The 14,863-nt window shown below is 44.4% G+C and overlaps 6 protein-coding genes across 6 annotated transcripts; 3 read left to right on the top strand and 3 right to left on the bottom strand.

Annotated features, from left to right (window-relative positions):
- Positions 1 to 86: 86 nt before the first annotated feature.
- Positions 87 to 1,352, bottom strand: EBP2 (LALA0S11e04126g1_1; the record flags this gene model as incomplete). Its single annotated transcript, XM_022775279.1, has 1 exon — positions 87 to 1,352. The coding sequence occupies one exon, from the start codon at positions 1,350 to 1,352 to the stop codon at positions 87 to 89; it is 1,266 nt and encodes a 421-aa protein (XP_022630646.1).
- Positions 1,353 to 1,714: 362 nt separating this feature from the next.
- Positions 1,715 to 4,611, bottom strand: SNU114 (LALA0S11e04104g1_1; the record flags this gene model as incomplete). Its single annotated transcript, XM_022775278.1, has 2 exons — positions 1,715 to 4,526; positions 4,589 to 4,611. The coding sequence occupies 2 exons, from the start codon at positions 4,609 to 4,611 to the stop codon at positions 1,715 to 1,717; spliced, it is 2,835 nt and encodes a 944-aa protein (XP_022630645.1).
- Positions 4,612 to 5,588: 977 nt separating this feature from the next.
- Positions 5,589 to 7,340, top strand: TPO5 (LALA0S11e04082g1_1; the record flags this gene model as incomplete). Its single annotated transcript, XM_022775276.1, has 1 exon — positions 5,589 to 7,340. The coding sequence occupies one exon, from the start codon at positions 5,589 to 5,591 to the stop codon at positions 7,338 to 7,340; it is 1,752 nt and encodes a 583-aa protein (XP_022630644.1).
- Positions 7,341 to 7,464: 124 nt separating this feature from the next.
- ZRT3 (LALA0S11e04060g1_1) lies at positions 7,465 to 8,868 on the bottom strand (the record flags this gene model as incomplete). Its single annotated transcript, XM_022775275.1, has 1 exon — positions 7,465 to 8,868. The coding sequence occupies one exon, from the start codon at positions 8,866 to 8,868 to the stop codon at positions 7,465 to 7,467; it is 1,404 nt and encodes a 467-aa protein (XP_022630643.1).
- A 1,242-nt stretch (positions 8,869 to 10,110) lies between these two features.
- Positions 10,111 to 12,207, top strand: LST4 (LALA0S11e04038g1_1; the record flags this gene model as incomplete). The annotated part of the gene is made up of 1 exon (XM_022775274.1): positions 10,111 to 12,207. The coding sequence occupies one exon, from the start codon at positions 10,111 to 10,113 to the stop codon at positions 12,205 to 12,207; it is 2,097 nt and encodes a 698-aa protein (XP_022630642.1).
- Positions 12,208 to 12,637: 430 nt separating this feature from the next.
- Positions 12,638 to 14,719, top strand: SET2 (LALA0S11e04016g1_1; the record flags this gene model as incomplete). The annotated part of the gene is made up of 1 exon (XM_022775273.1): positions 12,638 to 14,719. One exon carries the CDS (start codon positions 12,638 to 12,640, stop codon positions 14,717 to 14,719), a length of 2,082 nt encoding a protein of 693 aa, XP_022630641.1.
- Positions 14,720 to 14,863: the final 144 nt, after the last annotated feature.

Below are 14,863 nucleotides of genomic sequence, written 5' to 3'. Positions count from 1 at the left end.
TGTTATTATACAATGCAAAAATGCGACAGGTCTTTCACTGCTCTTCTTCCTCTTCTTTACCCCTTTTTCTGGAATTTTAGAAATACTTAGAAACGCTTAGAACGCCTGCTCTTACCGGGACGTGATTGCTTGCCCTTCATTTTCCGGGTGGAAAATCCGGAAACGTCGTTAGAAGAGTCAGCATCGTTCTTGCGTTTGAAACGCTTCATACCGCCGCTGCCGTACTTTGCATCCTTCGCCAGCCTTTTGCCGTTGGGTCTGTGTCTCTTTTCGGGCTTATCGGTAGCAGCAGCCTCTTCGATCCCCACGTCGAAGGCAGCATCGTCAATTTCATTGTGCTTACGCTTTTGCTTGAGCGACTTGATTTTGTCGAGCGTTTCTTTCTTGTCTTTCTGACGGCTCTGTAATGTGGCCACCTGAACCTGCTTACCAAACTTCTTCAATTGTCTTTGTTTGCGCGCGTCTTCACGAGCCTTGCGGTCGCTAGCCTCACCCACAAGCTTCGTCTTCAATTTATCCATGTGCTCGTCACTCTTGACCATCTCAGCAAAGTAGTCCAAAGGTCTCTGGAATGGCACTTTGAGAGATGAAAGTTTCTGCTGCGCTTGTTGCACGGCTTCCAAAGATTGTTTATAAAAGGCCAACTCCCTTTCGGTGTCGTCGTAAATGTCCTTCATGCCTTCGTCAGTGTTGGTCTCTGATGTCAACGATTGGTGTTCCTGGAAGGAGTGTTTTTTCCATGGCAATTGGATGCATTCCAATGCATGTGTCATAGCCTTGGTATTGTTAACGGTCACTTTCTGGTGAGGCACCACGTCGGCGTCAGAATCGAATTCAACATCTGAAAGTGGTACATCCTCTTCCTCTTCTTCTTCTTCTTCTTCTTCTTCTTCTTCCTCTTCTGCTTCATCATCTTCATCTTCTTCCTCTTCCTCATCGTCTTCTGGTTCACTCATTTCCAACTTCTCGAGGTCCAGATTGGAAGCAGCGGGTACAGCTTCTTCTTCTTCTTCTTCTTCTTCTTCTTCTTCATCGTTCTCTTCATCTTCTTCTTCCGCTCCCTCTTCGATCTTGTCGTCGGATTTCTTCTTTTTCTCTAGTTTCTTTAGTTTTCTCCGGTCCTTTCTCGACAAAACCTGACTTTGGTAGTCCTCCGTCACATCTGCGACTTCAGCACCACCGACAATCGGTTTCACTTCGACAATCTGTTCATGGGTCACGACGATTGGTTTTTCCTCTGATTTGCTTGAATCTTTTGGTTTTTGAGCAGTTTTGGCCGCTTTTTTTTGGTTAGTTTTCGACGCTTCTTTCTCACGCGACAAGAAGTCCTTAAGCTTGAAACCCTTGACCATTTTTAAGGCTGCTGTCGGGGCTTGATGCTTGTAGTGATGTGATGAGAGAGCTCATCTCATCTCATCTCATCGCTTTAAATTGGAAAATTTTTTAAAGTATGGTCCAGTTGAAGAGCGATGAGCTAGAGCGTTTTGAACGAAGGCTATGAGTGAGAAGAGGCTCAGAAAGAGCTTAAAATTCACACTAATATCAAGTAGCGTCAATCGATTGAAAGATATCTCTCAAGCTCTTCGACTTTTGTCAAAGCTCAAAAACATTGAGATAGAGTGTATTGTGAGACGAGACGGGAAAAAATTCATTATCTCGCACAGTTGCGATCGGGAAACCATAATATGGTGCCAGAAGCTTTGATAGAGGCGACTTATACCAGATGGTTTTCTTTCAGTTTTTGGAAGAGCTCAGGGCTGATGTAGCGAGACAAAGAAGGTCCATCCTGTGTCACGTGACCGTCTGATGACAGACCCTTTCTGCGACGAGTTTTCATAATAAAATCGCGACTCATGCTTTGACGAGGAGCAGGTTTGAGTTTGGGAATTGGTGCATCTTCGTTCATAACGTCTCCTGGTACTTTCCGCCATATTTTCTTGAAAAAATGCAGCTGACACATCGCCTGCCCGTTCGTAGCGAGCCGCAGGTCAGTCTCGAAGCCGATCGAGTCGATCACTGGGATCTGTCCCCATATCTCCGTGAGAGGAGTGGCCGGAATTTTGACGCGGTTGTAGATTCGCGCATCGCGTCTCTTAGCAAAAATTTCCTCCAAAATCTCCACCAGTAGGTCCCTGACCACTATGCTAACTTCAAAGATGGGCTCCAGGACAGCAGGTTCAGCAGTGAGTAGCCCCACGTAGCAAGCCTTACGTGCAAGCGAGACAAGTTGACCTTTGTTCACCTGTTCTTCGGCAACAACGCTCAAAAGTCGGAATTGCACCCCATGAATGGCTTCTTCTGCTAGCGGACCTTCCCGCGCTGCCCACTCAAACCCTTGGCATATAGCTTCCCTCGCGCCCGCCAAAAGTTCAGAATCAACTTCATCGGGCAAGGTATCATTCACAAAAACATTTCCGTTCTGTATACTCCAAACGTTACGGGCAGCTAAAGAGTCCCACCCGTATTTTTCGCGTAGTAATTTGGCAAGTTTACGAATGTTTTCGGTGTCCCTTCCGGTTAAAGTGCCATTCAGTAAATCATCGGTCAAGTCTTTTACAAGCGGCTGAGCTGTAACGCTCAAGGTAAGATTTTTACCACTAGCGGCACTTACAGGGATCGAAGCAAATGATTCATTGACACAGGTCTCGGCAAATTTAACAAGCGGACTCGACACCAGAATTTCAGCCTTTGCGTAGTTGTTTCGAAGATCCCACATCAAACAGTCTAAGTAGAGCTCCCCGGTGCCCAATACTGCCGTTTCACCAGTTTCCTCAACACTTGTCACCATCCCCGGGTAAAACTTATTGACCTTATTGAGTCCTTCCAACATCAGAGGTAGTTCACGAGGATGCAACGGTTTGAGGATTATTTTGAAAGTGGATTCATTGATATAGTCGATCGCAGGGAACTTGAAATCCTCAATAGTGGTGAGTGTTCCAGATTTTGTTAGCAAATCTTCAACACCGCTTACCAAAACAATTTGGCCCTCGTTAGCTCGTTGGATAGGGACGACGTATCTGCCACCTAAGAGCGCCATCGCACGTATTTTTGCTGTAGGCGCATCTTCATCGTTCGATGCGTCGACATCGATTACTCGCAAGGAATCATTCACGCTGATGCTGCCCTGGTATACTCTGGCGAGTGCCCAGGTCTCGCCACAGTAATCCATTACCTTGATAACATGCGCCAAAGTAGCATGACTTGGACAAGTTAGACTAGCGTTCGTCTTATTGATGATATTAATTTCCTCGGCGCTTGGACTAAACTCGTTAATACTGTCAATCAGACCACGTTGGCTGCGGAATATCAAGCTCAATACTGCCTTCAGCAAAGGTTGTGGATCCAACTCCCGCAATTTGGGACTCAGGTCGATCTGGAACCGCTTTTTCAGAAATTCCGCCACTTCCTTCGGTTCGTTCGCCAACGTTTGTGTGAACATTTTGTACAATGGTACCAGAATGAATTCTATAAAAGTCGTCATATTCTTGGTGTTCGGCTTTTCTGAAAACTGACCGGAGTGAAAGTATATGTTCCCCCACAGTCTATCAATGAAACCCCTTACTTTTTCCGGACCCAATCGATTTTGATAGTGATAAAGAACAAACTCCTTTATGCTGAACGTGAAGCCTAGTTTGGCAGATGCAAAAATAACATTTCCTAGTTCAGGAGAGTGCTTCAGACTTGTGCACCTTTGAATTTGTTCTACAACATGAACGATCTTTAGGTACGCATCCTTAGGCGGTAGTTGAAGTTCCAAAATCAATCTATCTATCTTGTTCAAGACAAAAATCATGTTAAGGCCTCGTTTCTGAATTTGACCGATTAGTTGTTGCGTTACCGCTGTTATTCCTTCTACCACGTCGACCACCACAATACAAGCCTCTGAGGCACACATGGCAATTGCAACTTCATCCATAAAATTGACGTGTCCGGGAGTATCAAGCATGGTCAGTGCCACGGATTTATCCTGTAGATCACTACCGAGGAAGGTGAATCCATTTATTTTGCAGCTGATACCCCGATTGATTTCTAGTTTTGTGTTGTCAAGGTACCTAAGCGGCGTCCAGCCCTCCCGAATTTTTTTGGAGACGTTAGCTAATTTGTCATGACATTCCCACACCAAGAGGTCCACCAGCGAAGTCTTGCCCGAGTTTAAAGGACCCATAACACAAATATTTTTGGTTCTTTCTGGGAGCTCCAGCAACGCTTGTAAATACTCATAGTCAAATGTAACTTTCGGTGTTGTTTTAGCCCCTTTACTGTAAATCGATGTGTCGTCTCTGGGGCGTTGTGCAGGCTCTACTAGCGGTTTGTTAATAGACTGCTGATCTTCAGTCTCCACCAAAACTTCTACATCTTCTGAAAAAGCTGTAGCTAGCGTATCCCTTGACACAAGTACTGATGTGCCTTCTTCTAAGTCCGCTTCTTCGTGAGTAACCGCAAATTGGGCTTCTCCAGATCTATCATGCGATTCATCTTCTTCGGACAAGGAACTATCCGATTCAGCCCCGATTAAATTTCCAAATCTGTCAAAACAAGTTAGTATCAAAGCGTTAACGCTTAAAGAGTTGCCTGGTATCTAACATACTCATCATAAAGGTCTTCGTCCATGTTTCTGGGCTCGAACTTCTGAGCTCATCGGCCAATGTTGCTCAAATTGGCGGCCACCAGTACTTAAGATATTAATATAACTGAACCCATATCTTATCACATGACCAAGTGTTCTCGTCAACTGGTACATCGAGTCAACGGCCAGTGTGGATAGCGACAGTGGTCGTAGACTGAATGATAGAGACATTGAGGAAGTTGTTTTGAGTACTTCCATTTTCAAGTCTCTTCTTGGAATGGTCTAGGGACAAACAGTTAGCCCAGGCTTCTAACGATGCATGCAAGTAAAGTATATCATTAGAAGGTATTGTGGATGGAAAAACCGAGATTTGGTTATTTTAAGATCAAAAGAGAACTCTTTGCCTCATTTTTGACAGGCCTCCTTTCCTGGAGGCCTTGATTCATTGTTGACAAACCTTTACAGAAGTACCATTTTGAATATTTCGACCTATCGCCCCGGTTTTTGTTCACCCTCCGCGCGGGTCCAAAAGGAAGATATTACCACGGACGAATTCAACATTGAGTACCGAAACAACATTTGAAGAGATGCTGGGCAGCCTAACATACCATGTAGGATTGTCGCTTTACTCAGGTTATATTAATCACTGTCAAGATGACATAATGGTACAAAGTGATCAATACTGCTGCTACACTCTTTATGAAGATGGAACTCAAAGACGCATGGGAGACCAGGTAAAGTGAACATAGCCGTTGAGCCTGTAAGTTTGCTTCTGTTTCATGATGCATATTGAGATAGTTTTCGTGGTATAGTTTGCGCCATTCTCCTCATGCCGAGAAATGTTGAGGGAGATGTATTTTTTAATTCGAGAAAGACATCAGCGAGCACTACAGTACTTCACCCTGCTCCACAACTTTCCAAGCATTAAAAGACTGTCAGTTAGCTGGGGCTTAATATACCAACGAGCGTGAGACCCACGGCCACGAAAAGGTGATCATGGAATACGGGTCATCTCTCAATAATGTACTTGTCAGTCAACCAGCAGAAAGGCCAGCAGTGCAGCTCGAAAGAGGGTTTTCATGACACACTGGAAGCTTCGCTCTCTGGGCTATCACCAATGCAAGCCTCCATAAGAGCTGGTCAGATATTGAAGGATCGACTGGGCTTAAAAGCAGGGGCAAAACTTGTTAATTGGGAGAGGATTCTACAAGGCGAAAATGATGATGATGACGGCAATGAGGAAGTAGAAAGGTTCAAATATGAGCAGCAACTGGACCGAGCGTTTTTATCTAAAATTTCCATCATAGGTCTTGGGTTTGCACTAATGAGCCCCGTTCTAGGTATGAGCACTACTATAAGCATAGGGCTTAATAATGGTGGGCCGTTGACTATAGTCATGGGATTTATAGTATGTGGGTTTGCAACTTGGCTATGTTCTTTGTCACTAGGAGAGATTGTGTCACGATTCCCCATGGAATTGCATGGCAGTAGTGCGATGCTGGCACCAGAAAACTATAAGTTATGCTGTTCTTGGTTTACAGGCTGGCTCATGCTTCTCGGGAACTGGACTATGAGTACAAGCATAACATTTGCAGGCGCTCAACTTGCCATTTCGCTTATCAACATGGCAAATTCCGGGCTCATAAGGGAAGATCTCATCATGTTTTTCACAGTCTTGGCTTTCTACCTGATCGTCAGTGTTGTAGGGCTAATAAATTTAAAGTTTCCAGGAACGATAGAGACAGTAAACAAGGTTTGCGTTTATTGGATTCTCTATGCCGTGATTTTCATTGACATTTTGCTCCTGCTCTTCCACTCGGGTTCCTATCGGTCTTTGAAATTCGCATTCACCCATTTCGACAATTCCCGCTCAGGATACACGAGTGCCGTGTTGTCGTTCATGATCGGCTTTCAGCAGTCTAACTTCACGCTTCAAGGATTCAGTATGCTTCCGGCGCTAGCTGATGAAGTAAAGGAACCTGAGAGGGACATTCCCAAGGGCATGTCAAGCTCTGTCCTCATTTCAACTTGTGTTGGTATCGTCTTTCTGCTGCCAATAATGATAATTTTACCAGATCTCCAAACAATTTTTCGTGACTCTAGGGTAATGCCGATCGTTTTGATATTCACTAGTTCAACGCATTCAATGTTTGTTTCGATATTTCTCGTCATCATGATTTTGGGCAACCTGTTTTTCTCTGGTATCGGTTCCATGACAACTTCATCTCGTGCTGTCTATAGTATGAGTCGCGATATGGCTCTGCCGTACAGTGAGTTCTGGTCTCATGTAGATGCGAGTTCGAAGCATAAAGTTCCCAAAAACTCGATTTTTCTGAGTATGGGAATATCATATCTTTTGGGACTGTTAGCCTTGGTATCGGCTGCGGCATTCAATGCCTTTATGGGGGCTGCTGTTCTATGTTTATGCTCGGCGACCTGTATCCCTTTGATTCTTGTTGTTGTTTCACGGCGAAGAGCTTTACGCGGCTCACCGATCAAAGTAAAGTACAGGTTAGGATGGCCGGTGAATATCTGCAGCATATGCTGGCTTCTTTTCACTATGGTGGTGATATGCTTACCACCAAGAGTCCCGGTGACATTCGAGACAATGAATTATGCCGTCGTAGTGTACCTAGCGTTCTTAGGCGCCATCACAGCGCTCTACTTTCGATGGGGCAAACATCACTTCAGGCTGCCCCTGGTGGGAGGCGATTCAAAAACGGATGATTCTGTAGATACTGTTATTCTGCAAGAATTACATACATCAAAGTAAAGACATTCTTGTTTATATTCTTACAATGAAACTTCACCTGGAACCCGTCACAGAAGTTTCATAGAAATGCAGTCAGCAATAGAAATTTTCGCAATAACGACGCATAAGAAATGAGCCATGCTTGCTATGACGAGAAAAGCCCTGTTGAGAGAACTAAAAATGCTCCCAAACAGCACCACCTCAAACACACAGTCGCTAAAGTGTGAGGTTCCTCCTGCTCGTCTTCATCACCGCCGTCGTGATGATGGTGAGAATCACTAAAACTGATTGCAGTCTGAAACATTTGAATGGCTATCACGAACAAGAAACCGGAAGTGACGCTGAGAAGAATATTTATGTTCAGTTCCTGAGCCCCAGTTCTCTTGAAAATGAAATAGCCAATTATGGCGCCTAAAGGTTGAGAACCTCCTCCTAATGCACTGGCGGCCAAAATGGCATAGGCCTTGTTTCTGAAAGCAGCATAAAGTGGCAAAGTCATCGCAAAACCCTCTATAAAGTTGTGGATTGCGAGACTGAGAAAAATGGAGAGCCCGAATGACCTTGAATCTGAGTTGTTTTTATTAGTAAAAAAAACAACGAATCCCTCAGGAAACTTGTGCAATGTAATTACCAAACAGGTCTGGATACCTATGGACATCAGCTTAGAGAACGGAGTTGCGAGATGATGGTGGTGATGTTGGCCGCTTTCGAGACTTTCCGGAGTGGAGGAGGAAGAGCCAATAGATCCATGACGGTTCAAATGCTCGTGAGACATTTCACCTTTTAAGAAATTGGCGCGATACACCGAGAGGTTTTCGAGATCGTATCCGATATCATTTTCTGGACAGGCAATTTTGGAAGCGCCTGACGGACATGCCATGGAAACTTCTTCAGGGTTGCTGTGGCTACTAGACCGAACGGTTTTAGGCACACAATACTTTGAACCATAACAATTTCCAGCGCGAATCGTGGGGCGGGATAAAAAATCTATGATTGAGCGCTTGGATCGTAGTGGGGGTGCATGTCCAGACTTCAACGATGGTCTTCCTGTAATTAGTGGTTCGTGTTCGCCTTGATGTTGGTGTTCGCCCTCAGAGTGTGGAGCGTTTTCGCTGCCGTGGTGGTGATTGTGTTCATGTTCAGAATGGGAATGATCGTGGGGATCCAGTACATTATCTGTGTGGCTGTGATGATGAGAGTCTGAGTCGTGCAATTTTGTGTCGCCCTCTCCGTGACTACAGTGTACCAAACTTTCACTTGTGTAGGCATGGACGATGAAGTTCAGCAAAAAACTAGCCGTCACTCCAAGAACAAACCCCAAAAATACCGTTAAACGGTCTGCCTTTTCAGCTTTAGGGAGCATCTTGTTAAGACTGGTGGTCATCATAGATCCAGCGCTCAGTGATAGACCGTAGTTTAATAGTCTTGAATTGACTCCGGAGCTTTTGCGGAAAAAACATGACACCACCGGAACACAAAGACTACCTGCAACACACAGCAGAGATGAGATAGCCGTGAATATCACCCATCTTGGAATTTCTTCGAACATAATTTTCCTTGCAACACTTCGTTCGCCCAGATTTGTTGTTTTTGACCGTTCTTCAAGATTTGACCACAAATAGCGTTAAACAAAAAAGCTCTTCGGAGAAAAGTAGACGGCAACGAATATCAAAGAGTATTTGAGATGGTCCCAGCGGTTTATGAGTATCTTTACTCAAGTGGAATGTGGTGACATTGGTGTTAGAAGGGCCCAAGTTCATACCAGATGTAGTATCGGTTTGTCTTTCGTATACGGTGCTTCTGATCTAATTAACTGTGTCTAATTAAATCATGTGACCAATCACTTATGTCTAGTCGTTTGAGGTGATCATCTTTATATTGTCACGCGACTCTTGGCCGTCTCTCTCTTTTAGACGAGTGAAGCGTGGATCGGAAGACATCAAATACGCCAGCTTTAATACCGGATAGAGGCTTTCTCTAAAAAATGCTGTTAGAAGATGGAAAGTAGCCAGTTTCATATTCAAGTAAAAGAGATCACGTGACTATTGATCCAGTCAGTGAAAATTCAAGCATTTTCTGACTTAAACGGAGTGCATGTCGGTTGAGGATGCTTTCAAATACGTATTTTCCTGTTTGAGTCTCTCTGAGCACCAATTCCATAACGTTACAGCGAGTTCAACGTGCGAAACTCGACGTGAATAGGCGTTCGAGTGGACCTAGCATGCTTAGCGAGGGTTCCGGAACAACTTCACATTACCACTGTCTAAAGTACGTGGAATAAGCTCCAGCTTTACCGATTGCTAATTTACATACCTCCAACTTGCAACATGTCATAAAGTGACACATTAGTACAAAGTGATATCATATATTTACCTAAACGGTCGTGGTTCAATAACACGTTAGCTAACTCATCAACAAGCAGAATGTGTAACTCATGGCTCTTTCCATCGGTAGATGGAGACCTTAAATTATCTTATTAATATTATCGGTTTTTCTTTATCTAAAATTGGATTGACCATTACCCTGTTGGTGAAAGAGTCCCTAGCTCAGGCCTGAAAAACGGTGAAAACTATCCAGTGGCTACGTATCTTATTTTACGACTCAAATCCACACAATCGGGAACTGAAAGGTCATACCGCTTTCACTTTGCAGTAAGTTCTTACACCTTGCTTGACCTTGAACGTACTTAGTGACCTCATCGCTAATTATAATCTCACCTCGGATCAGAAGCCGTTCCCCATCTGTACCCAACCCAGTATTCACATCACAGCTGTGCTCCCACCTTGCACAGATGTTGGGTCGTCTGCTTGCTAAAAATATGCTTCATGATGCGGGCCCACATTCTGAGGAGCCGCCTTCACAATTCAGCCCGCATCTAAATGAGGAAATCAAGCAGAAGTTGTACGGTACAAAGCATTTGGACTGCACTGTTTCCTCAGTGCATCGCTTCAGGGTAGTGATAGCTCAAGAACTAGGTCAGCTCATGAGCAGGCAAAACTATCAAGTTGTTTTTGATTATGTCACGGCCCGTGGCACAGCGATGGATCATATTTCTGTGACCGAGGTAAAAGAATACATGTTTGGGTCACCAGTACGAGCCAAGACCCGTCATAAGAGCGAAAAATTTCGTGTAGTAGCGAACGCTGGCGTCCTACTAGTTACACGGGTTTTTTATGCGCCGCATCGTGACACACGCCTTGCTATATGTCTATCACTACCAGAACCCTTTTTGACCGCTTTAAGTGAAATTTGGGAACATGTGAGCCGCTGGCTCGATGAGTGCCAGGATTTGCTTCTTGCAATACTTGTCAATGAAGATTTGACATTTCTGCCGCGTGATCTGCGTGTTCACGATCCACAGATAACACAATCTATCATTCAGTCGCTTCACACTCTTGTGCTGCCACTCATGTCATCGCATACCGAAATACCGAGATTGCTGCTCTATCCGTCGAATAATTACGACTACCTCTCAAGTTGGTTCAAAGACGTTTTCCAGTGGCTTGAAATCAAAGATGGTCACAGACTTCGATTTTTACCCGTGCTCTTCGCCAAAATCATTCAAGACTTCGCCTCAGAAATGACCCGAACCGAATCCTGCCGTATTGTTGTCATATCTGGGAATATGGCAGTCGCCAACAAATTGATCTTTCTGATATCGGCGTTACTTAGGCCTCGATTCAAAGGCAAAATTTCCACTCTGGAAGAAAATGATGTTACAGAACAAGATTCCCATGCTGAGAGCTCTAAGCGAGGAATGTCGTCAAATAATGAGACAAGTCCTCGAGATAATGATCCCAAGTCATATGGCACAATCACGGGTAAAGGTTGGGAGATACCAAAGAAAAATGTTTCTCTCAGCTCTACCAGCTTATCCTCAGATGAGACAGCAGCTCAGGTCATCCAACCCTCGTCCATCAAAAGCAGTAGTAGCTCTTTACAATACTTATCTTCGTCGTTGTCTTCTGCATACGAAAGTTATGGCTCATGGTTTAGCAAACGCATGGGGATGACTGCAGCACCCACATCGGGCCAGGGCTCCTCAGGTTATTTTGGAAATTCCTTACATAGTCCACCTGCGAAGGTGGGTGAGTACACCGATCACTTCCCTTTTCAACATCACAATGGCAGTAACTTTTCACTGCCTCAAACCAACTGGAATGTGAACCGTGTTACACCATTGCCATCGCCGCTTGCGGTTGAACAAGATGAGTTCCCGTGGACTTCCAGTACCCCAGGCTCGCCGCATACGGAAAACGGTCGACAGAATCCTACTGCTTCCTCCGTGATGCCCTTACAAAATGTCGATGTCAAAAGGAACTGTAATAGGATTACAGACACTTCGAGCGTCGATGAAGCCTTCAAATCAATCTGTTTGTTCGAACCAGGCGATTGCAAAATGATGATAACAAAGGGTTCTGACCGTCATGCTCCGGTTTTGGAGGTACCTACAGATTTTGAGACTCGAGGCTACCCTTGGCTTACGGAAGAGCTTTTACCAAGATACACATCTTATTTGCCCAATTTCGTGCCATGGTTTCAGTTGCAAGCCATCCCGATAGCCCTCGATGCTGAGCGAAAAGTCATAAATGCTATGAAGGCAGATTTGCACACCGAGGTGCATTCTCGCACCTTACTAATTTCCCTCCGTTCACGAGAGATAAAGGATATTATTGTAGAGCGCGACCACTTTTCATCGAGAAATGTTCTCCGCACGAAAAAGGTATTCTCCTCGGGCAAGTGCACCAGCGTTTCACCTAAATTTCAGCAGCTAGTACTTGCATGCGAGTGCAACATAAAGCGAGCAATGGTTATATGGGAAGATATTACCGACGTTAACGAGAAATTTCAGGCCCTTCAACAAATTTTCGAAGGGCTTTGCAATTGATACATGAAAACGCATGCATACACCCAGCCTTGACCTTCCTTCCCTTCATCTCGGGTTAGAGGTGTGAAATTTTGGCTTTTCAAGTCTACCTAAGAATGAATTTCGAGTATCTCGCAGGCGAGTGCCACCGATTCCCGATGAAAATACTAAAGACATCGAATATACATGAAGCTATTTCAAGTAAAATTGTACGCAACATAGCACCATGACGTCAAAGGAGTCGTTACATCCGTTACATCCAGCTTCGAAGCACTGATATTTGGATGGCACGTGAACTACCGAGTATCGTCGAGTACAGATGAGTTTTCGCATTCAAGTTTTCGATATTTGAGAGAGCATCGACCTTCACCAATATTTGAATAACGTCAAACTACAGCATCAGCACTCTGTCTTTGTGGATCGTCAGTCTAGTTTCAAGAGATACGGTAACATGGTATCATCACGTTCGTCTTCGCCCAAAAAATCTGATGATTTTGGTGTCTCTAGCGTCGCTCAGCCGCGAACTTTCGAGATGGAGGATGACAAGACTCCGGAAGCTTTGACAACATTTACGGAATTGAAACGCTGTCTTTACGCACTTAAAGACCTCGGAAACTCAAAATCTCACGACTATATCGAGTGTGATTGCTATGAGGACCGTGTGGACGGAGAGAACAGAGCCTGTGGGGAGGATTCCGACTGCATCAACAGATTGACTTTGATTGAGTGCGTAAATGAACTATGTGGATCCTGCGGTTACGAATGCCAGAATCAAAGGTTTCAAAGACGACAGTACGCAAAGATTTCGGTCTTTCGGACGGAGAAAAAGGGCTATGGAGTGAGAGCTGATTGTGACATCGCTGCCAATCACTTCATATACGAGTACACTGGGGAAGTAATACCGGAAGATAAGTTCAGAGAACGTATGGTAGACTATGATCATCAAAAACTGAAACACTTCTATTTTATGATGCTGCAAGCGGGTGAGTTCATAGATGCCACCAAGAAGGGCTCTCTCGCCAGGTTTTGCAACCACTCCTGTAACCCCAACGCATACGTTAATAAATGGGATGTTGCAGGCAAGCTACGAATGGGAATCTTTGCACATCGTAGTATTGCCAAAGGCGAAGAAATCACATTTGATTATAATGTCGATCGCTACGGCGCTACTGCTCAGCCATGCTATTGTGATGAGCCAAATTGCATTGGCTTTCTGGGAGGCAAAACTCAGACCGATGCTGCCTCTCTCCTTCCACAGAACTATGCAGATGCCTTAGGTGTGGTCCCCGCAGTGGAGAAAAAGTGGATCAAAATGATGAAAGCGAAAGGCGAAAAAATTGTCAAAAGCGAGATCAATAATGTCAACGTTGACTTTGTTCAGTCTTTGGATTTAACTCCTTGTGAGCGTTTTGATGAAGTGTCTAAAGTAATGAGTGTTTTGCTGCAGGCAGATGACATCCTCATCATAAGGAGGTTAACGGAACGGATTCTACTCACCACAGACCAAGACCTGCATTACCAGATTATCAAACTGCATGGATACAGGTGCTTTAGTAAGCTCCTCACAACTTTTCACGAAGATGCAGAGTTCCAGCTGGATATACTGCATTATTTGGATTGCCTCCCAAAAACAACAAAAAATGGTATCTTGGCGTCTCAAATCGGGAACAAAGTAGAAGAACTAAAGTGCGAACCGCGTCTCTACGATATCTGTGAGGCTCTTTTACAAAAATGGAATTCTTTCGAAACCTATAAACGCATCACGAAGAAAGACGTTTCGGAAAACATTTCAATCATGAAGACAGATCTGCGAAGAATCAGGTTGCCTCCAGGCTGGGAGCTGATCCACGAGAATGGGAAACCGGTCTATTACAATGCGCAGCAGCAGACTAAATTACATCAACCACCGAACGGGGCAAGCAAAACTTTCAACGGTGCAAGGAAACCCGGTCGGAATACTACTCCTGACATAGCCGCGAACGGCTCTGCCAACAAGAAAAAACGTGTTTTCGATGCTGAGGAATACGAAAAGAAGAAGAAGCAGAGGATGGAGTACCAGCAAAAAGAGATAGAGAGGCTCAAAAACGAAGAGATGCGACAGTTGAAACTAAAGATGGAATTGGAAGATCAGAAAAAGACAGAGCTAAGGAAAATCATTGCGGAAGTGAACCAACAAAAAGAGCAAGAGAAAATAGACAAAATGAAGAGGGAAGAAGAAGAGCAGCAACGGAAACAGAGAAGGTTGCAGCAGACAAAAGGTGAGCATCTGATGCACAAGTGGAATAAACTTTTCGCTTCCGTTGTTCCTAACATGGTCCGGCACTATGAAAAGGACTTGGGAAAGGAGCATATCAAAGAATGTGCTCGCGACATAGCGAAGATACTTTCCAATAAGGAAGTGAAAAAAGATCAAACTAGGCATCCTCCTGCGGAATTGAGTAAAGAGAAACGAATCAAGGTGCGGGAGTTCACAAAAATTTATATGGAGAAGTTTTCGGAGAGGTATGCGAGGCGGAAGATGCAGCAAACCTGATGCACTCAGTCGTTTCCATCGAGGTCGCGTCAGGCTCTTTTGTAAATATTTCGAGCACATTTAGCAGCACATAAAAGTAATCAGGAATACAATGTTTATACTACAATATTGTGTAGTACTAAGAAGGTAATTGACAAGCTTTGT

This window comes from Lachancea lanzarotensis, scaffold LALA0S11 (genome assembly GCF_000938715.1).
Source record: "Lachancea lanzarotensis genome assembly LALA0, scaffold LALA0S11, whole genome shotgun sequence".
Classification (NCBI taxonomy): Eukaryota; Fungi; Ascomycota; class Saccharomycetes; order Saccharomycetales; family Saccharomycetaceae; genus Lachancea; species Lachancea lanzarotensis.
Note: the sequence above shows the minus strand (reverse complement) of the source record. Positions and strands in the feature narration are given on the sequence as shown.